Here is a 21,254-nt window from a genome sequence, read left to right on the forward strand (position 1 = left end):
TCTTACCTTTACTGTTCGGACGCCTCTTGCGGCAGTTAGAAAAAAATATATGAATGGGCCGCATAGTCGCATAAGCCACAGGTTTGAAAGCTTGGGGAAAATGACGCGGCTTATAGTCCAAATTAGATGGTTACTTACAATGTGTATTTTTCTAACACAGCGACAAACAAGGGAACACTGGATACAGTTCATGACTTCAAAAGGGGTCCACAAGTTGAAGTAAACCCTAAAGTCGTATAATGCAGTGGTTTAATGAAAGAAAATGTGAGCTACATTACAAACGCAATACATCTTACTGGGTCACTGTTTAAATGTTAAAATAACAGAACAATGAAAAGCCTGCCAATACAAATCACAAATACAGACACAATTGCTTTGAATTCATGTTGATTATTCTCTTTTCAACCCTTAAGGGAAGGTGGAGTGCATAGTTTGAGGTATCCCTAAAAATTTGAAAGGGTAATATTTTCTCTATTAAGTATATGTTAACAATGTCCAACTGATCTTTGTTCTTTTTTCCCTATCTGCTTTTATCTTACTTTTAGCAGGCTTGTTCGGGTCAGATGAACCCCAGATGAAAAAAGAAGTATTTTCGATCGCATCTAAGAAATGCCATGTACTTGCAAATCATGTGTTACACTGCCGCCATCTCCTGGCTTAAAAATCATAATTGCAACCCTAAGTTTTCAAATAACGCACCCCAACTTTAAGAGAGAAACAAGACAACATATAAGTTTTAAATAAACCAACACCTTGAATAATTGACGCTTAAATTATCACATTTTAAACGCCAAATTTCTTCAAAGGATGAGGGCTAAAGCAAACTTCTTATATTTGCCAGAAAGAGACTGAGGGGAAAATGGATCAAATACACTGCAGGGACTGGGTTTTAGATCTGGGTCTTGGCTGGGTCATTTCTAAACATTATGCAGTACATTGGAAAATAATGTGTTACTCTTTAATTGGCTGCCAAGTTTGAATTACATAAACTCTATAAGATATCTGATTGTTTAGACGCCAATAATAATTCATCTTTGGAGCTGTTTATTTTTTCCACAACATTAACTAACACAGGGGTCTCCAACTTTTTTCAAGCTGAGAGCTACTTTCTGTTTTTATTTAGCCCCAATTTGATTTGCATTTCTAAAATACCATTTTAGCTAGATGTTTTGCTAAATAGCTAAAAAGGTAGCTCGATAGTTAGCTAGAAAGGCAAACAGGTGTAGAGTAATTGGGGAAGAACAGGTGGGGGGTTTGCCGCATGGCGGGAAAAAAAAAACCTTTTTTGTTGCATCCTGCAGCCAAGAGATAGGGAAATAAGAACGGTGGCTTGGTTTTGCTATGTTTATTGGCCAAGGAGATGAGGCGGTGGCTTTCGGCCTTCCTGGAGGCAGGTGAGGCCGGCAAGGCCTTCCCCCACCATGTTGGAGACCCCTGCATTAAAGCATCAGTTACAGAAAACTGCTTTAAACAATGATAATACCTCTGAAAGGCATCACACATTACTGAAAAAGTTATCCATTGGAATATCTGCACCCAGATCAGCATTCCAACATCAACATTACCCAGTGAAAATAATTTGATGACACAATAAATTATTAAAAGATATATATTTCCAATTTCTAAAAACTCCAAATGACATCACAAGCTACTAAACAATAAAAACTATCCAGTTTGAAAGGTACATTTAAAAATAATAGAGTATAGAGATACTGTATATGATAAGATCCCATAGGAGGGGCAATTGTTCAATCTATAACAAGGGCAACATTAATTTTGATTCCACAAGTCATTTAAAATGGGGAAAATATCAGCACAACACATACATCATTTACATTGACTAAAAGTCTTCTTTTTTTTTTTTTTGGTCAACCTAATTTTTTTTCACTCTATGTAACAAGAACCGCTAAAATTCCAACTAAGTGGATCCTCAAATAGAAGGATTCCAAGATGATCGACCTATTCCGGATGATCTCCCTGTTGAGCGTGGAAAACAATATCTTCTTCAGCATAATAGCAAAGTGGCTGGCGGATTTGCTCTCCAGTAATAACTACATAAACACCTCAATGCAAAAGGAATCTCTGGAGCAGCAGAGCCTAGGAGAACAAGGGAGATCTCACAATGCTTTGGTTAGACCTAACCAACGCATATTACACCATCCCTCACCAACTGGTCCATACCACGATGAACAAGTATCGCATTGCAGACCTTATCCTGGAGTATTACGACCAGTTCAGGATGAGAGTCTCAGCAAGGGAAGTAACATCAGGGTTAGGTCAGCATGCCATGGACTATAAAGTCACCTGGACAGATTTGTGGCAGGCTGACCCACTCCAAATACAAAGCAAACCTCTTCAATTGGGGGAAAGCTGAGACCCCAAACTGCCAACTGTGTTCGGAAAGAGGCGCTCAAAAACACTTTCTGAGTGCCTGCCCAAAAGTGATTGGCCATGGTAGATACAACTGGAGACACAACCAGGTGCTGAAGATGATTGCAGAATCCATGAACAAAGACATTTGCAAATCCAGCTGACCAGAAGTTGAGGTTGCTGAGGATTTGTGGGGCATTTGCTACACAGAAGATTAAAGTGCCATAATGGGTTTAGCAAGGAGCAGATCCATTGAGTAAACCACTGGAGCAGCTGAAAAAGCCTCAAGATGGTTCTGGGTCTGGTGACGAGGACCGCGGCAGTAGCTCAGGAGGTAGAGCGCTCGTCTTGGGATCAAGACATCGCAGTTCGAAACCCGGCTCGCTTTGGGAAGTCTTCATTGACTTGAAAAGCGCTATATAAATGCAGATCATTTCATTTCATTAAATGCCACCTGAAAACAAGTCGTGGGGTTGATCGCCCGTGGGCGAGGTTGCATAATGTTGTGAGACCAGAAGCACCCTGTGACCCCCTGAAACATTACTAATGATGTGTTCAGGTGCATCAGTAGCTGTATCATTATAAATCAAAACCCTGTGTTATGACTAGAATTGACTTTAACAGGGCACTACAACTTTTTGCCAATTGGCACCCCCTAAGAACAACTGAGTAGCCTGTGGACTGGTTCTTAAAATAGCTCACCAGTCATAGAGATTTTCCAAGATATTTGATTTCGACAGTAACTGGCATAGAAAATTATTGACATTATCAGTGTCTTTAAAACAATGTTTCAATAGTCGTCTAGCTTATTCCACACCTAAATCTAAATAATTACAACCTGGTGACAACATGATAATGACATTGCAAGAAAATAGTAATATCAAAAGTTGCCCATCACGCTGATCAGTACGAAAACAGTAGCTCTTACGTTCAAAAGGTTTGTCACACCTGGACTGTGTACTAAATCAGAGTACTAACTTTTCACCAGGATATTTATATAGTAGGGATCTTTGGAATATTATGCAAATATGTTTGTGATGAACTCCCTGAAACGCTTTGCATACTGCTCCGGATGAACTGTAGAGATTTCTGCTCCAGCCTGCACACAAAAACAATCACATCCACATATACTAGTCAGTATGAGTAAGTATCGTCAGTCGTTTTACACGACATGATGCTCACCCCGTGTTTGACAGCCTTGGCTGCGTGAGCCGCTTTCTTCTTGGTGTCGTACTGCGTCAGCACATCAATCAAACCCATGAAATACACTTCTTTTCGCGGAGCGCCTGCAGGAATGGGATGGAGGATCAACGACTTCATCCTTTGGCAAGCGGAACTGATGGTTTTTGATCTCCGTGTTTGATCTCAAGCCTGAGGTAAAGCGTTTAACGCGGGACTCACCTACGGCGCTCTCGATAGCGTAAACGTCCACGTAGGGGTCAAACTCCCCGGGACCCATCGGCTTGAAGGAGTTCATGTAACTGCCTATGCCTACGGGGGAGGTGGAGCCCGGGGGCACAGGTGGGCAGCTTTCATCTTGGTCTTCTTCACCCTCAGACGACTCTGTCTCAGTTTCTTCCTCATCTTCTCGCTCGGCCCTCTCCACATCGTGGATACCAAGCAGGAGGCTGTAGTCCATTATCTTCATATGTACCAGGAACTGCAGGAAAACAACACTCAAGCACTACTTCAATAGTGTGAACTGTAAGGGTTACTGGTTTGATCTAGAGGTAAGATCATAAGCCGAAACCCTACCCAAATTTCGGCGGGGCGAAGTCGGACAAAGTCATCCCTCCTCTTCCCAGTTCCTCACAAATAAAATATGGAAATTGTGATTTGCTTCAGGCACTGTCCCTCAAATCAAGTTACATGGTCGGGCTCGGGCTGGGTGGGCAAGGGGTCGTCTTAGATTGTATTTTTTAGGCCTGATCTTACCTCTTGTTAGATGTAAGACACTATTTAAACCAAAGACAAATTTAGTAACTCTTGATGAGATAAAACAAATGCTGAAAAGGTCTTGTGGGAAAAAAATATGTCTGTATTTTTCTTTTGTGGGATTGTGTCAGGTATAAAAAATGTTCTAGGTTTTCACGAGATATATAGTCGAGAAATGTATTCCAAAAGAGAAGAAACTTTGCTTCAAGCTGTTTGGTACCACTCAAAGGAGGGCTACTATAAAACACAACATAAAACAAAGGAGATTATTTATTTTGTGTTTTATCACTTTGCGTCTTTTTCCTACGGTCTTAAAGCTAACATGATAAGAAACACATCATAAAATTAAAATTTACCTCAATATCTCTGTTAAGCTTTTCCATGAAACTCTCCCTCTCTTGGTCACACACGTAAATCTTTTGCATGTTGTTCATGAAGTCGATGTCTTTATAGGTGGGAAGCTCCTTGACCTGGAAAAATGCGGCAGCTCTTTTTATTTATGTAGCGCTTTTCACACACAAGTTAACAGTGTGTTTCACAATGCAAGATTTAAAACATTTTTGCAAAATATGTATACATACAAAACTAGTCAAATGAACGTGCTTACTAAATGGATTTAAAACTTGTGAAATGCAACAAGATTTGAAAGAAAATGGATTGTCACCATAGTTGAAAATACCTTGCTGTTAAAAAACTTTTCTTTGAATAAATGTATAATTCTATAATCAACCAGCACCTCATCCACAAACTGGATCGGGTATGACTAAACACCTCCCTGTGTAATTGGTTGCCCGGCTACCTCACACGTAGACCACAGGCAGTTCGGTTTGGCAGCAACACCTCCAGCACCATCATAATTAAACAGGGGCTACCCAGGGTTGCATGCTGAGCCCCCTTATCTTCATTCTGCTAACTCGCGACTGCACCCCATCATTCAGCCCCAACCTATACATAAAGTTTGTGACACAACTGTGGTCGGTCTCATCAACAACGCCCAGTGGTGTTAAGACAACGTTCTACACCTGAATATGGAGAAGACCAAGTTTAGAAAGGCGCATACCAAGCATGCCCCAATCACGATTAACGGTTCTGCAGTGGAGAGGGTGAGCAATATCAAATTTCTGGGTGTGAATATTATTTAGGAGCTGTCCTGGAGTCATAACATTGCATCCCTGGCCAAAAAAGACAATCAATGACTGTACATTCTCCACAAACTTAGGAGAGCAGGTGGCTGACCCCCATCATGCTCTCATTCTACAGAGGAACCATCGAGACTATTCTGACCAGCTGCATCACCGTGTGGTGTTGCGCCTCCACCATGACCTGCTGAAAGACTCTGCAGTGCATCGTGAGAACAGCGGAATAGACCATGTGTGTCCCACTCACGTCCCTCCTGGGCATATACAACTACTCTCCCTCCTGCAAAGCCACCATGATTGCAGGTACCCCTACCCACCCATCTCACAGCCTCTTCAACCTGCTGCCGTTGGAAAAGACTGTGGGGTTGGCTGTCAGGCCTCTGAACTCTATCCATGCCCTACCCAGTCCTACCCCTCTGCCTTTTGCCAGACCAATGAAAAAGTACACTATTTCGATTCCGGGACATTTCTTTACCCTAAACCTTATATATTTTTACATTTTATTTTCATACCTTTTTATTACCTTGTTGTTATTTGTATTGTGCCTTGTTTATTACATGTTTGAATGTGGGGAAGATGTAGTAATTTCATCTGTGCTTTATGTTGTGCACATAGCATATTTGACAACAAAGCTGAAAATGTATGTATATATTTCCTGTTGTTTAAAGCTTCTAGATTCGGTGTAAAATGGTTCAATTGGTATTTTTTTTTCTATTCAGGTGCCCATATCTAACAGTGCAGTCTGGAGTCTACCAAACCGAGCTCCCTTTGCTCTTTTTTTTTCATGCTAGAGGATCAAATGAGTTCTATCACGTATGCGTGAATTTCAAGTCTCACAGCACCAACGCGTCCTTTCATCTGAGCTCACCTTCTCTTTAAAAGTTGCCTCTCGCGACACCAGGGAGCCCTAAGGAAAGGAAAGACCACACAACGTTTTTCATCCTGGTAGCTTCAATCGGCTGCTGCTGCTTCACTGACTAACCATTAATGATGTCTCCTGTGTAATATTTTTAGTGGATCCTGACACCTGGCTTCAGCATTTATAAAAAAAAAAGTGGATCCTCATCAGTGTTAGGACTAACGTGTTACAAACGAATGTGTTCCTGGAACACAATTACTTTTTTTAATGAGGAGTAGTGGAACGTGTTATCGATACAATTTTTTGACGAAACTGTCGTTACAATCTGGGGCGTCTTCCAATACTTATTAAAAGCGGATTATTAATTACAATGTCACCTAGTTTCTGTTTCTCCCAAGAAAACTAGACGTGTTTATATTTACCCACAAAGTACAACTGAATATGGTTAGAGTGGCACTGATTCAAGAATGGGGTCGCTGAATTTCTCCTCATGGAGATATTTCCCCTACTGTATACGCTCTTGTCAAAGCCGTATTTACAGCTATAAGATAACATACTGAAATAATGGGTTAAGTTTATACACACATATATGCCTGTGTGTCACCAGTAGCACGTGGGGAAGGGGCATTACTTGTACGGAAACAAAAAAATCAATGAGGCAAACGTGAGCACAGAATTTACAGTAAAGTGTGCTGAATTTTGGTCTTTTTATTAAAAAAATTACTTTCGCAAAACACTGTGCCTGGAGAAAAAGGAAAACATCTCGGACAGTACTTAGAAATGGAGAAGGAAATCCTCGAGTGGTTTGAAGCCCAAATACAAAATTGATATGATTTATCTCTGTTAAGCGTTTGTTTGCAACCTCTTAATACTGCACAAGCCAAGAAATATGAAGACTTTACAGAGTCCAAATGTTGGTGTACATGTTTTCTACTATTTGTTTTATTATGTGGCTATTTTATTGTAATTTTGGGGGGGTTTGCTTCAATGTGAGTCTTTGTGATAGCTTGTAAATGGATACTTACTCTGAGAGTATCGTGCTACTTTTGGATGTCAATGATCTGGGGGGGTAACGGAAATACTTTTAAAATTATATAACTAGGAACAAAAAAATAGTAACTAATTAATTACTGGTTTTCAGGAATGTGCCCAACACTGATAGTTATACAGTATATAAAGTTGGTTAGCTTTATAGCTAGGTAGCTCCTGTTTATAGTACCGTATATACAATGATCCGCTTAGCTATATAGCTAGCTGCTGTATTGATCAACAGAGCTTCCATACTGTCCATCCATCCATCCATCCATCCACTGAGAAATTGAACAAATTGTTGAATTTCAATGTGAACTTTTATCAAAGTCAACCATTTCACCTTAAGGTCATACTTCCTGTGAACATGCAGTCTGTGACTGAACATGTTCCTCATCACCAGCAAGTAAGTATCTTCACTTTCCACCGTCACTCTGTACATGGCCAGGAACTGAGGGAGCAGCGTCGAGCCATGACAGGTCACGATGTGCTGCATCGAAAGAAAGGAAATGTTTATGGATTTTTTTTCAATTTCTGTCAATGAAATCATTTACCAACAACAATGGCTGGTCTAGATCATTACCACCATCAAGACGCCCTTACTGGAATTGGTGTTACTATTTGCCGTAAATTAGCGTCATGTTTTTCTAGACCAAAAGCGAGCTTCTTCTTCCATGCCCAAAATTTTAGCTTTGAAATTTACCGCCGTTTTCCTCTTTTTTTTAATTAGCTCTTTCTACGCCGTATTATCTTCCATGCAAAAAATAAAAATAGCATTGTCGTCTTTAACGCCAAAACAGTCAATTTCTCTGCCAAAATCCAGCATCTTTTTCTTCCATGGCAAAGTCGGCTTCTTTTTCTTCTAAGCCTTAATCGACTTCTACTTCCATGCATAAAACTCGTTTTGCTTACTTTGGTACAAATGCAAGGTTCCTGTACAACAGTTACCCATAACTTTCTATAGTAGTTCCGTCTATTATGCATAAACCAAGACCTATCTTCTTTTTTGCCCAAAATTAAAACTACAGTGAGACCTCGGTTATTGCGGTTAAAACCACCCGTGATAAGTGAAAATCCGCGAAGTAGCGGCACACCTTCAAAAAAATAACAATTTTTTTTTTTAATTGTTATTTGTAATTACTATTTTTTAGACCCGGTTAATAGGGAACAAAACCACCCGCAAAAAGTGAAAATCTGCGAATTACAGACCGCGAAGCTCTGAAGCCGCGAACGTCGAACCGCGAAGTAGTGAGGTCCCACTCTATGTACACACAAACACGCCCACACACATCAAACAGCATTGTCTTCTTCAACACTAAAACTATCCTGTATTCTTCTCCTATGCCAAAAATTAGCATAATTTTGTTCTATGTTAAAGCTTGCTTCTTTTTCAACACCAAAAACTAGCGCCATCTTTTCCTAGGCCGGAGATAAGTGTACCATTTTGTTTAAAAAAAGCTTGTTCTACCCTGAAATCTTCCATTGGTTCATCCTATGACAAAAACAAGCATGGTTTCATTCCAGATCTAAAGAAGCTTCTTTTTGTGTAACAAAAACTAACACTGTCCTCTTCTACACGGAAAACTATGGACTTTTTTGCAAAAGGAAACGCTTCATTTTCATGAACTCCAAAACAGGCTTTATCATCTTGTATGGTAAAAAAAATATTGTCCGTTTTATGAACACTAAAACTTGTCTACTTTTACTCCAGTGAGATGTGTTTTTCCCCTACTTGTACAATTTGGCTAAAGAGATTATTATATAATTAGATAAATAGAAGAGTCTTGATTAAGAGAGTGAGAGAAAGAACGAATGAGGTGGTGGAGGAGCAGAGTGGTTTCAGGGAAGGAAGAGGATGTGTGGATCAGGTGTTTGCAGTACGACAGGTGTGTGAGAAATATTTTGCAAAAGGTAAGGATGTTTATTTGGCTTTTATGGACTTGGAAAAGGCGTATGACAGAGTTGATAGAGAGGCGTTGTGGCAAGTGATGGTGATGTATGGAGTGGGTGGAAAGTTGTTGGAAGCATTGAAGAGTATTTATATGAACAGCAGAGCATGTGTAAGCGTAGGGAGTGAGACAAGTGAGTGGTTCCCTGTGTTGACTGGTGTGAGACAGGGGTGTGTGATGTCACCATGGCTGTTTAATGTGTACATGGATGGTGTGGTGAGACAGGTGAATGCAAGAGTATTTGGCAGAGGTGTAGACATGATGGACAACAGTGGAACAGTGTGGCAGGTAAGTCAGTTGTTGTTTGCAGATGACACAGTGCTTGTGGCTGATTCTGAGGAAACATTGTGAAGGTTGGTAACGGTGTTTGGAAGAGTATGTGATCAGCGTAAGTTATGTGTCAATGTTGGGAAGAGTAAGGTGATGAAGTGTTCACGTGATGGAGTGGGCATGACGTTAGAAATCAGGTTGCATGGACAGGTGCTGGAAGAAGTTGAAAGCTTTAGGTACTTGGGTTGTGATGTGGCTGCAGTTGGTGGAATGGAGTGTGAGGTATTGCACTGAGTGAATCAAGGAAGCAAGGTTTTGGGTGTTCTGAGGAGAGTGATGAACAACAAGAGTATGAGTATGGATGTTAAAAGGGGACTGTATGAGAGTGTGATTGTGCCGACTGTGTTGTATGGTGCAGAGACTCGGAGCCTGAACGCAGATTTAAGAAGGAAGTTGAATGTTTTTGAGATGAAGTGTTTGAGGACTATGTTAGGAGTGACAAGACTGGATAGACTGAGAAATGAAATTGTGAGAGACAGAACTGGAGTAATCGTGGCACTGAGCAAGCGTGTTGATAAGAGGGTACTCGGTTGGTTTGGACACATGGAGAGGATGGATGAGGAGCGAATGTTGAAGAGGATCTACAGAGCAGAAGTCAATGGAAGGAGACCAAGAGGAAGGCCGCGATTGACGTGGATGGATGGTGTTATGAGTGCACTGCAGGAAAGAGGTCTAAATATAGTGAAAGCTAGAGCTCTTGTTGGTGATAGAAAGGAGTGGAGAGGTGTTGTGAAAGGAAAGTGGGATTGTGGACGCGTTCTTAAGGATGGGCAGGGCACCCGTATGATGCGGCAGGGGTAAACCAGTGAAAGCTGTCGGGCCCTGCTGTTGAACAAAAGAGTGTGTTGTGTCACCCTGACCCGAGTGACATGGCCGCTTTCTGGTGTCCCATTTCATCTGGAGGGACGAAAGCATGAACAACTTGGGTGCCGAGGTGCCTAACTTGTTTGGGCAATTGGGTTGGCCATGGTCCAAAATTTTTGTGTGTTTTTTTTTTGCTATTTATTTCCCTTTTATTTTCTTTGTTATTGTATGTGTGTGTCTTGCTGTCGGTCACCCCTCTTGAGGGATATGACCAAGGTAGATAGATAGATAGATAAATATTAGACAATTAGATATATGGTATCTAATATATTCTGGTGGAGTAAAAGACCAAAGATAATCTTCAATTTCCAGCATAACTGTTTTATTTATTCTCCCTGACTCTAGGTGGCAGTAAAACGAGCTTATGATCAATGAGTATTTTCCAATAGTAGAAGTAGAAAATTATTATATAGTCATTAAATAATTTTTTTACACTGACTGTACCGTACCTGTGCTTCTAATGATGTTGTAGCGAGATATGGAGCTATTGGTGACAATCTTCGTGGCCACTTAACTATCTCATCTTGATATAAATAACTTTTTTCTTTACCATATAAATGTATATTCTTAGCATATATCACCTGATGGTACTCAGAAAGGAGGTTGTGCATCTCTGCTACCTCCTCACTAGAGATTTCTTTAACCACCAAAGTCCGGTCGTAAGACGCCAGCAGCCGGCCTTCACATGTTCCTTCGCCGTCTTTGAGCGGCGGACTGTGAGCCAAAGACACCTGTTGATGAAAACCTATCCGTTTTACATAACGCATTTTCTTCACTCTTTAACATGCAAATTCTCTTCAATGAAATGCAAATCGACACACAGAAGGACCATCGGGGAACACGTTACTGGTATTATGTGTGTTCTGCAATGTATCTTCTTTGTCTAGAGCTAAAGAAAAATACAATTGAGACCTTTGTCCATGCCTTGGTCTTTACTTCAATAGTACCTGGAAGTCCTGGTCTTCGATGCCAAAGTGCTCACGAAGGTTCCTGAACACTTGCGGGCAGTACTCTTTGAATTTAAACTGCCCTGGGAGATTCTCTCTAAGAAGCAAGCCACAAGGAAAGATTATCTATCCTATGTAAACAAATATAGAATTACTGTATGTCAAGCCTTTTAAAGACATCCATCCATCCATCCATTATCTGCAAGCTTATCCTTAGTAGTGTCGCGGGGGTGCTGGAGCCCATCCCAGCTATCTCCCGGCAGTGGGCAGGGGACACCCTGAACTGGTTGCCAGCCAGTCGCAGAGCACACAGAGAAAAACAACTCACTCGCTCATTCAGACCTAGAGAAAACTTGGACCGGTAAAATAACCTGTTTTTGGGAAACCCACGCAGGCACAGGGAGACTATGCAAACTCCACACATCTGCCGTGCCGCCCCTTTAGAAGGCATTTTTTACAAAAATAAAATATCTTATTTTCTCGTTTAGGTCTTTATTACATGTTTATCATAGAGTGCCATGTCTCGTAAACAATGTTTCCTACCTTGTTGTCAATTCTAATTTTAGTAATGTACAGTTTTGATCAACAAATAAATTGTATTTATTTTCAGCAAATTTATAAAGGAGAGGATTTTATTTTCTTGCTGTCTTTTAAATGTTTTACACAGCATTTTGAGTTTCGATTTGTTCAACTAAAAAGTGCTACACAAAAAGAAAATTACATTGTTTCAAAAATGAGTAACCATCTTTAAGTAAAAAGTTCTTTTTAAATATCTGAAATGTTGTTGTTTCTTTGTCAGGTAGTTTTTCCTTTTTGAAGTACGATTTAAAGTTTTTTAAAAATACATGCATTTTTAAATAAGAAAAACTATTTCTCAACTGGGCAAAATCATCAACTATATTTTTGTTTTTGTTCAATTTAAATCTGACCAATCATGCATAAAATGAGCAAAACTATTTACTAATGGACCCAAAAGTTTATTTAAATTAGTATTTATTTATTTAATCCGCTGCATGCGCACAATTAATATCACCATAAAACCCCCTTTGGAGTCATAATGAATAATTGTTCTTAAAAAAAAAATATATGAAGTTAGATTTTGTAGTCTTCTGAATATGACTTCCTTTACAGTCTTTAAACAGTATTTATAGTATTAAGACTTGGATGTTCCCCTGAAATATTCACATCAATTGTTAATTCCGTTAAAAAAGCCTATTTAGCCTTATCCAGAGTCTCACATACTCCCCATAGTGCTCTCACATAACCCCGTTTGAGATTTAAACGCGAATTCATGGAGGAGCAACACATTTCTCAGTAGTAAAATCACATGACAAACATATTTTATTGTTCTGCCCCAAGACTGTTACACAACTTGGATTCCTAACTGGATTATGGGATTATTTAAAACTACTTATTTTTTGACAGAGTTGCATTATGCTCTTATGCTTTCTAAAGGATGAGGAAACTGTTTATAGGAAAACTCATGTACTGTGTACACACATATACTCACATTGCTGGCAAATATCCTTGACTAGGTAGCTTGTTAGCTATGTAAACATATGTGTAAACGAATCATCCATTCAGAAAAATTTTTGTACACTACGATAGCCGTATTTGGATATCATTTCTTATAAAAAGCAAGGAAGGGAGGAGGTCCTGTACTTGTTAAAGAGGTGGTGGGTGACTTTGACCTTGGTGCTGGCTCGAAAGTCATCTGGAAGCAGCATAACAGGCACCGGCACTTGGCTCAAGTCATTGATCTGTGCACACATTTTGTCCTTTTTTACAAAAAAACAGCTTTTGAAATATATTTTCCACCCTACCTGTACAGTGCTTTACCAGCTATTTTTCAGAGTACCAATCACAACCATGAACAGTTCACTTTTCCTTCTCTGCAAGCTTGTTTTATATCCGGGTGGGGAAACAGTCAAAATAAAAGCTTCTGTTAGAGAGTATTCCGGTCACAAATGAGCAACAAGATAATGGCTGTAGGATTCAAAAGTGTGCAGTCAAATGCTGACAATAACTTTTATTCTAGGAGAGCAGGCTATGATAAAATCCAAACTTGATATGTAGTAAAAAAATCGCTACATAAAACTCATGGCTTTCTTTTTATTTTTAATTTTTTGCATGATATCTAGCTAACATTTTATCTTTTTTGCTAGTCATCAGGCTAAATTTTCGCCTTCTTTCTGGCTATCTATCTAGATTTTTTAGCTTTCTATCCAGCTATTTAGTTAGCTTTTTACTCTTTTAACTATTGGCTAGCTCTATTTTTGTTTTGTACCTCTTTACCTTTCAAAAAAATCTGTTGTTTTTTTAACTAGCTATCTGGCTACCTTTTTAGCTTTGCAGCTTGCTTTTTTCCCTACCTTTTTAGCTATTTAGTAAGCTATCTACCTAGCTTTTCACTTTTTTATGCATGCTGTCTAGGTAACATTTGATCATTTTCGCTACTTATCAAGCTAAATGTTGGTCTTCTTTCTAGCTAGCTATAACGATTTTTAGCTTTCTATCTGGCTATTTAGTTGGCTTTTTAACGCATTCAGCAAGCTATCTTGTTATATTTTAGTTGTTTTTTTTTACCTGTTTACCTTTCTAGATAACTATCACGCTAGTTTTTAGTTATTTTGCAAGCCATCTAAGCTAAGTTGCTGTTTTAGAAATTCATACCAAACTTGGTGCCCATTGCGCTAGTTAGTAACAAAAAGTAGCTCTCAACTTTAAAAAAGGTTGGGGAAATATCATAATGGCTTGTTGCCATTACAGGTATTTTACTTGAGTGAGGTTGTTGGGGCCTTGGTTTGTTGAAAAAACGCCACTACGGAGGGCCAAAGAGCCGTATGGCCGCATGTAGTTCCAGAACTATTTGTACACAATAGCAGGTTTTTAATTGATATTGTTAGTGGTGCTTCGACACGAAACATAGCTGAAGAAACTCCCAGAGGCCGAAAGTATAAATGTTTAAATCTTCACAAAAATCAGTTCAGCCCTTTTGGAACCAATAAATCAGAATACGAACAAACACAAATTGGGATTTACAAATACATTTAGATGAAAAAAGATAAATTCAGAGTACATAGATAGATTTAGATTTACGGGGAATATATGGATTATATTCCGATTAGATTTAGATTAGATTTAGATTTAGATTAGATTTAGATTTAGATTAGATTTAGATTAGATTCAGATTTGATTTATATTAGATTTAGATTAGATTTAGATTAGATTTAGACTAAATTTAGATTAGATTTAGACTAGATTTAGATTAGGTTCAGATTAGATTCAGATTAGATTTAAATTAGATTTAGATTAGATTCAGATTAGATTTAGATTAGATTCGTATTAGATTCAGATTAGATTCAGATTAGATTAAGAATTAAATTAGATTTATATTAAAAAATGTATTTCATAGGTAAATTTAGATTAGATATATTTAGATTATATTTGATTGATTAAATTTACTTTTAAAGATTTAGATTATGATTAGATAGATGAGATAGAAGTTTATATTAGTTGAGATTAAACAAGATTTAGATTGGATTTAGATAAGATTTAGACTACATTTAGATTAGATTTAGATAAATTTTAGATTAGATTTTGATTAGATTTAGAATAGGTTTACATTACATTTACAATAGATCTACAATAGATTTTGATTTGAAAGGTTTAGATAAATTAGATGTTTAGATTTAGATTAGACAAATTTGGAATACATGGATTAGATTCCGATTAGATACATTTAGATTAGATTTGATCAATTAAATGTATATTTTTTAATAGATTTAGATTAGATGGATTAGATAGAAGTGTTATGTTAGTTGAGATTTAGACTACATTTTGAATTGATTTTGGTGTGATAGAGTAGAATGATATTTTTACCGGTATCGTTTCACACCCTTGCCATCACTTTGACATCAAGTGAGATCCGTTTGACGACACGTGCGTATAAGCATAAGTGCGCGCGAACATAAAATAGTCACCGGTCAATCAATCACCTACCCACCGAGTGATTGACTCCCCACATGAGCACGCTCGTTACGGGGTCCCCTGCGCGGAAGACTTCCACTTTCTGCTGCACAAAATGCTTCATCTTGGTTTTCCTCTTGTGGGGGACGCGTACCAAGCTCGGAGAAGACATGAGACGACTTCGACGTCACGATACTTAAACGACACAAGTCGGCGGTCACGTCGTCGTGGAGTTTTTGCACTTTGCAAAAACAACGAAATGGGAAAAGTGGGTGGGTGGGATGAATGTCAACCTGTTGAGGGATCAACTTTCTGCTGCAGGATGGCAAAGCTGTGACGCGAAGCACAACGCCCACCCTGCCGTGAAACCTGCAGAAGTGCAAAAAGATGCACGGATAGAATTCTACTCTCAAGATAACTAAGGAAATTCGCTTGTTGAAAACTTAAAGGGACACTGTGTAATATTCTATCACTAGATGTCGCTGTATTGTGTAATGCAACCGAAAACAAGTGCTAAAAGGCACGAGGAAGATCCAAACTAGAGACTCAAAGGGACCAAACCATGGGCGTAACCAGCTCGTATTGGAGGGGTGCTCAAGCACCCCTAAATTCAACCCAAGCAGGCACGCAGGCTTAAACGTAATGAAAAACGCTGGATACTAAATTTTAAAAATAAGGCAACAAAACAAACAAAAATGCCGGCACTGAGTGGTTAGCGCGTCCGCGGCACAGTTCTGAGGTCCTGCGTTTGATTCCAGCTAACAGCCTTCCTGTGCGGGGTTTGCATGTTCTCCCTGTGCTTGCATGCGTGTCCTCCGAGCACTCCGGTTCCCTCCCGCATTCTAAAAACATGCATGTCAGATTAATTGGCCGGTCCAAATTGTCCCTATGTGTGAATGAGCGAGTGAGTTGTCTATCTTAGTGTACCTTGCGATTGGCTGGCAACCAGTTCAGGATGTCCCCTGCGCACTGCACGGAGATAGCTGGGATAGGGATCCAGCACCCCAGCGACACTACTGAGGACAAGCGGTGCAGATATTGGATGGATGGAAAAAACAAAACCGTATCGAAAAATCTCCACTGCCTTCCAATAGTTCAGTCCATTTGATTCCTAGCACCACTCTCGCCCCCTCCCTGCACTGCTCGGCTAGTGTCACTTGCAATATAGCGATGGAGTCTGTAGAGGCTCTGGTGTATTACGGTGTATTAAACCGTGGTTATGTTGAACAAATATTTTACCACCAAAGTGTTGAATAGAATGCATCCTTGTCTAATAAGTTCCATGCTTCTTCTGTATGCGTGTTTTTTCTTTATTAGAAATGAATAAGTAAAATCTGACAGCACGGTGGGGCAGTGGTTAGCGCGTGTGCCGCACGGTTCTGAGGTCATGAGATCAAACCTTCCTGTATGTTCTCCCCGTGCTTGCGTGGGTTTCCTCCGGGCACTCCGGTTTTCTCCCACATTCCAAAAAACATGCATGTCAGGTTAATTGGCCGGTCCAAATTGTCCCTAGGTGTAAATGAATGAGTGAGTAGTCTGTCCCTGTGTGCCCTGCGACTGGCTGGCAACCAGTTAAGGGTGTCCCCTGCTCACTGGCCCCGCGACCCTACTGAGGATAAGCTGTGCAGATAATGGATGGAACCAGCCAGACACTCGCCCTTGACCAAACCACAACCATTTTCTTGATTTTTTTTTCTATATATTTATTTTGCCCAGCCTTTCACAACGTTTTTGAGGGTACCCATATCAGCAAGGACAATCATGTGAGTTCACTCTACGTGAGCCTCATGTTATGTAAAATAAATACAAATTCCTTGACCTATGAAATCTTAAGTGATGCACATTGGCTAGTAAAGGAAATAGTGGGAAAAAAGTCAAAGGCGGCCATCACATACAGGGCTTAGATGTGGAAGGTAAAAAGCCATTAACTGCTAAAAGCACCACTACCTTTACAAAATTCTTCATTCAGGCTTCCGTAGTAGTTAAAAAGCAGCCAAACATTGTTAATATAATTACAAATTTATAAAACTACAAGTCTTCAAACAAATAATGAGAAAGTACATGTGTTTATGCTTGTTGTTTGAGTCAATAGTGTTTTATTTCAATAAATGAAGAACTTTACACCACTTGAACTGGTTTTCAACATGATAGTCATTGGACGTTTTGCCTATATATTTCTTTATCTCTCTGAGTACAAACCTTGCAATCATCAATTATTATAAACTATAAATAAAAGTAAACACATAAATAATTTGACAAATATGTACAATACACACAAGGTTCAATAGCAGTGCTGTAACAAAAATATTTATCTCTAGACAATCTAGTTTGCATGTCGATACATGTGATAATCGAATGACAAAAACGCAGTAGACGCTTAATATACATTTCAATAAAGTACAGAACCTGTTTAAAAACGGACAAAAACAAAGTTAGGTAAGATTACTTGACATACAGAGAGAGACAGTTGTGGCAAATAGAAAGAGTGCATCGTCGTAGACCGACAAGCTACATGTTTATGTAAATATCTATTATTTGCAATCGCAAATAGCGTCTATGCCTCGGTCTTAAATAGTGTTAATCAATATCTCTTTTAAATTGCCAGTCAAAGTGCATCATTTGGTTATTCATTCTTAATGAATATAACTGGATCTGTGTTGTTCTTCCTAATGATTAGTTTGACGTCCTTTCAAAACAGTTCATTTTGTGTTCCCTAGAGGGCGCCAATGATCAAAGTTAGAGTATACCTCAAACAGATCGGAGGTTACGGAATGAAGAGAGCAACAAGCGTTAAAATCCACCCGGAAAAGAACAACAAAAACAAAAATTGAGTGAGAAGATTTTCCTTTGTCATCAAATCATTCTGTCCATATATCCAACATTTACACAATTCAACAAGTCATTCCCTTGTGTTTTAGTGACGTCACTGGCAGGCCGCTTTCATCCACACACCAGCAACGACCGCGTTGTTTACCACGGGAAGACCAACACTGTGTGAACACAAAACAATTTTGAATATCAAATGTGCAGTTGCAAACATATATCAGTATATAATGAAATAAAAGTGTTTTTAACAGTAATATGCGCTGCCTGAAAGTGTTGTGTACGTTGCTTTTTATGTTCTGGTAAGATACGCTCCCTTCTATTTGTTCTGACTTTTGTGTTTGTTTTTTGATACTGTACTTTTTTAATGTTTACTTCATGTCACAGTTTAACTGTGAAAAACAGTATTATTTATGGGGGGAATAATCAATGTAATTTGTATCACCAAATTATTTTCAGAATTATAATTTTAATACATGTCAGACTGACTGACTAACTAACTAACTAACTAACTAACTAACTAACTAACTAACTAACTAACTAACTAACTAACTAACTAACTGGCTGACTGACTGACTGACTGACTGACTGACTGACTGACCAACTAACTAACTCAGAAATGTTGTATTCACATTTTGGGGGCAATTATTTTTAAGTTGTCTTTAGTGTTAAGTTTCCCCCCCAAAAATGCCAATGACCTCTGAAGAAGTATTATCCATCCATCCATCCATCCATCCATTCATTCATTCATCCATCCATCCATCCATCCATCCATCCGTCCATCCATCCGTCTGTTGTCATACATATACAACCCAGAATATATGTCCACGGTATTTTCCTTTCTGTATATATATATATATATATATTTGATTTCTTTTATTGTATCCTCTTTTAAATTGCTTTAATAAACATTGTACACTTGGGTTGCAAAGAAAATGTCATTGCCTTTTATGTTCAATACAATAAACATACCCACAAACTTACCTAACCAACCAACCAACCAAATAACCAACCAACCAAACAAACAAACAAACAAACAAACAAAGAACCATCCCAACATCCATCCATCCATCCCTACCTCTGTCCTTCCATCCATCATCCATTCATCCCTCCATACCAACCTTCTTACCTTCCTACCTCCCTCTTTCCCTCCCTCCCTGCCTCACTCCCTCCCTCCATCCATCCATCCATCCATCCATCCATCCATCCATCCATCCATCCATCCATCCATCCATCCATCCATCCCTCCCGACCTCCATCCATCCATCCCTCCCAACCTCCATCTACCCATCCATCCATCCATCCCTCCTACCTCCAACCTTCCCTCCCTAGCTCCCTCTTCCCTCCCTCCCTCTCTTCATCCATCTATCCATCAGGACAGTGGCAGCCTGTATTTCGCAACTCACCTGCTTCTTTCTGAAGAAACCTCGTTTGTCACAGTTTGGCATGTAGATATCATGATGGGACTTGAATAAATGGCTGTCAAGGCCCCTGATGAGTGTGATTAGCAGCTTTCGACATGGAGCCTGCAAGCGAAGAGGGTATTTAAAGTATGATTCACATTTAACCGCCTCCATTGTGTATATCATTACAAAAGTCAATATTTACTTCGGCAGGGTTTTCGGTAGTTGCGGGAGCTAACAGGCGGAAAAACATCACATGATTATTACAAATTCCTATAAAAGTATACGATCATTCTTCAATTTTTATTTTGTATTAGAAATACTTTTTCATTGAATTGTAAACCTCCAATTTAAAGCAAACACACGAGCATCAAACTTGAGTTGCCACATAAATACATGTTGCTGATCCACACACATCCCTCACCCAGCCGTTACCTGCAGTCTGGGTCTTTTCCATCCAGATGATGACGCTGACGTTACTGCAGACGCCTCTGCCCTCGAGCAAGGCTCGGAGAGGCCTCGGGTCATTCGGCGCGGGTGCACAGCGCAGACCGCTGGCGCAGCTCAGTGTGTAAACCCCACATGACTCTCCAACAGTCAGAGCGGTGACATTCGAATCTGTTTTCATTTGGAAGAGCTTTCCTTTGCAGCTGGGACATCCTCCAGACGGTACTGTTAGCGGCCTCACACTGGAAAGAAGCAGCTGCAGGAAAAGCAGCCACAGCACAGTCGCAGACCGTCGCATGTCACACTTGAAAGTTGTCCAGAACCTTGATTTGCCGACGCTCGCTTCCTCAGAGGACCTCAGAAGCTTCTGTTTTATTCCACTGATCTTCAAAAAAAGGTGGATAGTGATTTTTCTTGAGCCAAGATGTGGGGATAATGAGGCCAACACACAGCACTGGCAGCGACTTTTAAAGGGCCAAACCGGAGAGGAGAGGGAGGGTGCGTGATGAAGAATGCTAGTTTTCCTTCTCTATTCTACAGAGCCGAGCACACCCCATCTCTCTGTGTCACACAAGCACGCACACACGCGCTCATACCATTTGTTGTTTGTCATTTTGAGGGATAGTCACGTTTTTCAGCAGTGAAAGATGCTAATACTTTGCTTTAATTCGAGCTGTAATATTTCCAAATGAACCAATCAGGGCAATGGAAAAAAGTGCTCTTTCTCTGCACCAATGTTAGTTAGCTCTAGGTTAACTAGAGTATATTCATTTACTCAAATTAAAAAAAAGATCATTATGAGTACCGGTAAGTATTTTTGACCTAATACAAATTGGGTCAATTTGATCTTTATAATATAATCTGCTAAAACAAAAGTGGGAAATATATATATTTACTATCATTATTATATTTTTTCGTTCTCCATTGGTTCTCGAGTGGGGAGGTTCATGACGGCACTCTAAATTCTAGAGTCTAGAACCAGGGTGGGCAGGGCACCCGTATGATGTGGCAGGGGTAAACCAGGGAAAGCTTTCGGGCCCTGCTGTTGAAGAGAAGAGTGTGTTGTGTCACCCTGACTCGAGTGACATGGCCGCTTTTTTGTATCCCGTTTCATCTGGAGGGACGAAAGCATGACCAACTCGGGTGCCGTGGTGCTTAACTTGTTTGGGTGTTTGGGCATTTGGGTTGGC

At 39.7% G+C, this 21,254-nt stretch overlaps 2 protein-coding genes across 3 annotated transcripts; both read right to left on the reverse strand.

Annotated features, from left to right (window-relative positions):
• Window positions 1-287: 287 nt before the first annotated feature.
• On the reverse strand, window positions 288-15,692 carry LOC148364507 (phosphatidylinositol 5-phosphate 4-kinase type-2 gamma-like). 2 transcript variants are annotated; one of them, XM_088338612.1, is made up of 10 exons: window positions 15,429-15,692; window positions 13,085-13,182; window positions 11,423-11,519; window positions 11,057-11,206; window positions 7,676-7,822; window positions 6,313-6,351; window positions 4,662-4,775; window positions 3,772-4,030; window positions 3,553-3,656; window positions 288-3,469 (listed from the first exon to the last, which is right to left on the reverse strand). In XM_088338612.1, exons 1-10 carry the CDS (start codon window positions 15,561-15,563, stop codon window positions 3,389-3,391), a joined length of 1,224 nt encoding a protein of 407 aa, XP_088194738.1. In that variant the 5' UTR covers window positions 15,564-15,692; the 3' UTR covers window positions 288-3,388. The 2 variants fall into 2 exon arrangements, with proteins under 2 accessions (XP_088194738.1, XP_088194739.1); XM_088338613.1 differs by lacking the exon at window positions 15,429-15,692 and adding an exon at window positions 13,246-13,310.
• Window positions 15,693-17,457: 1,765 nt separating this feature from the next.
• On the reverse strand, window positions 17,458-20,523 carry LOC148364508 (insulin-like growth factor-binding protein 6). Its single transcript, XM_088338614.1, has 4 exons — window positions 20,053-20,523; window positions 19,823-19,851; window positions 19,621-19,740; window positions 17,458-18,381 (listed from the first exon to the last, which is right to left on the reverse strand). The coding sequence occupies exons 1-4, from the start codon at window positions 20,360-20,362 to the stop codon at window positions 18,283-18,285; spliced, it is 558 nt and encodes a 185-aa protein (XP_088194740.1). The 5' UTR covers window positions 20,363-20,523; the 3' UTR covers window positions 17,458-18,282.
• Window positions 20,524-21,254: the final 731 nt, after the last annotated feature.

The sequence above is a fragment of the Urocampus carinirostris genome, chromosome 6 (assembly GCF_059441175.1).
Source record: "Urocampus carinirostris isolate Australia breed hairy pipefish chromosome 6, RoL_Ucar_1.0, whole genome shotgun sequence".
NCBI classification, from domain to species: domain Eukaryota; kingdom Metazoa; phylum Chordata; class Actinopteri; order Syngnathiformes; family Syngnathidae; genus Urocampus; species Urocampus carinirostris.

What these genes read in the sequence shown, in the direction of transcription:
- LOC148364507 (XM_088338612.1), bottom strand. Translation starts at nt 15,563, where the DNA reads ATGTCTTCTCCGAGCTTGGTACGCGTCCCCCACAAGAGGAAAACCAAG. An exon ending in TGTGGGGAGTCAATCACTCG is followed by an intron (nt 13,183 to 15,428) that starts GTGGGTAGGTGA and finishes ATGTGTGCACAG; the next exon opens with ATCAATGACTTGAGCCAAGT. An exon ending in CGCTATCGAGAGCGCCGTAG is followed by an intron (nt 3,657 to 3,771) that starts GTGAGTCCCGCG and finishes CCATTCCTGCAG; the next exon opens with GCGCTCCGCGAAAAGAAGTG.
- LOC148364508 (XM_088338614.1), bottom strand. Translation starts at nt 20,362, where the DNA reads ATGCGACGGTCTGCGACTGTGCTGTGGCTGCTTTTCCTGCAGCTGCTT. An exon ending in GGAAAAGACCCAGACTGCAG is followed by an intron (nt 19,852 to 20,052) that starts GTAACGGCTGGG and finishes TCCGCCTGTTAG; the next exon opens with CTCCCGCAACTACCGAAAAC. An exon ending in CTACCGAAAACCCTGCCGAA is followed by an intron (nt 19,741 to 19,822) that starts GTAAATATTGAC and finishes CTTCGCTTGCAG; the next exon opens with GCTCCATGTCGAAAGCTGCT.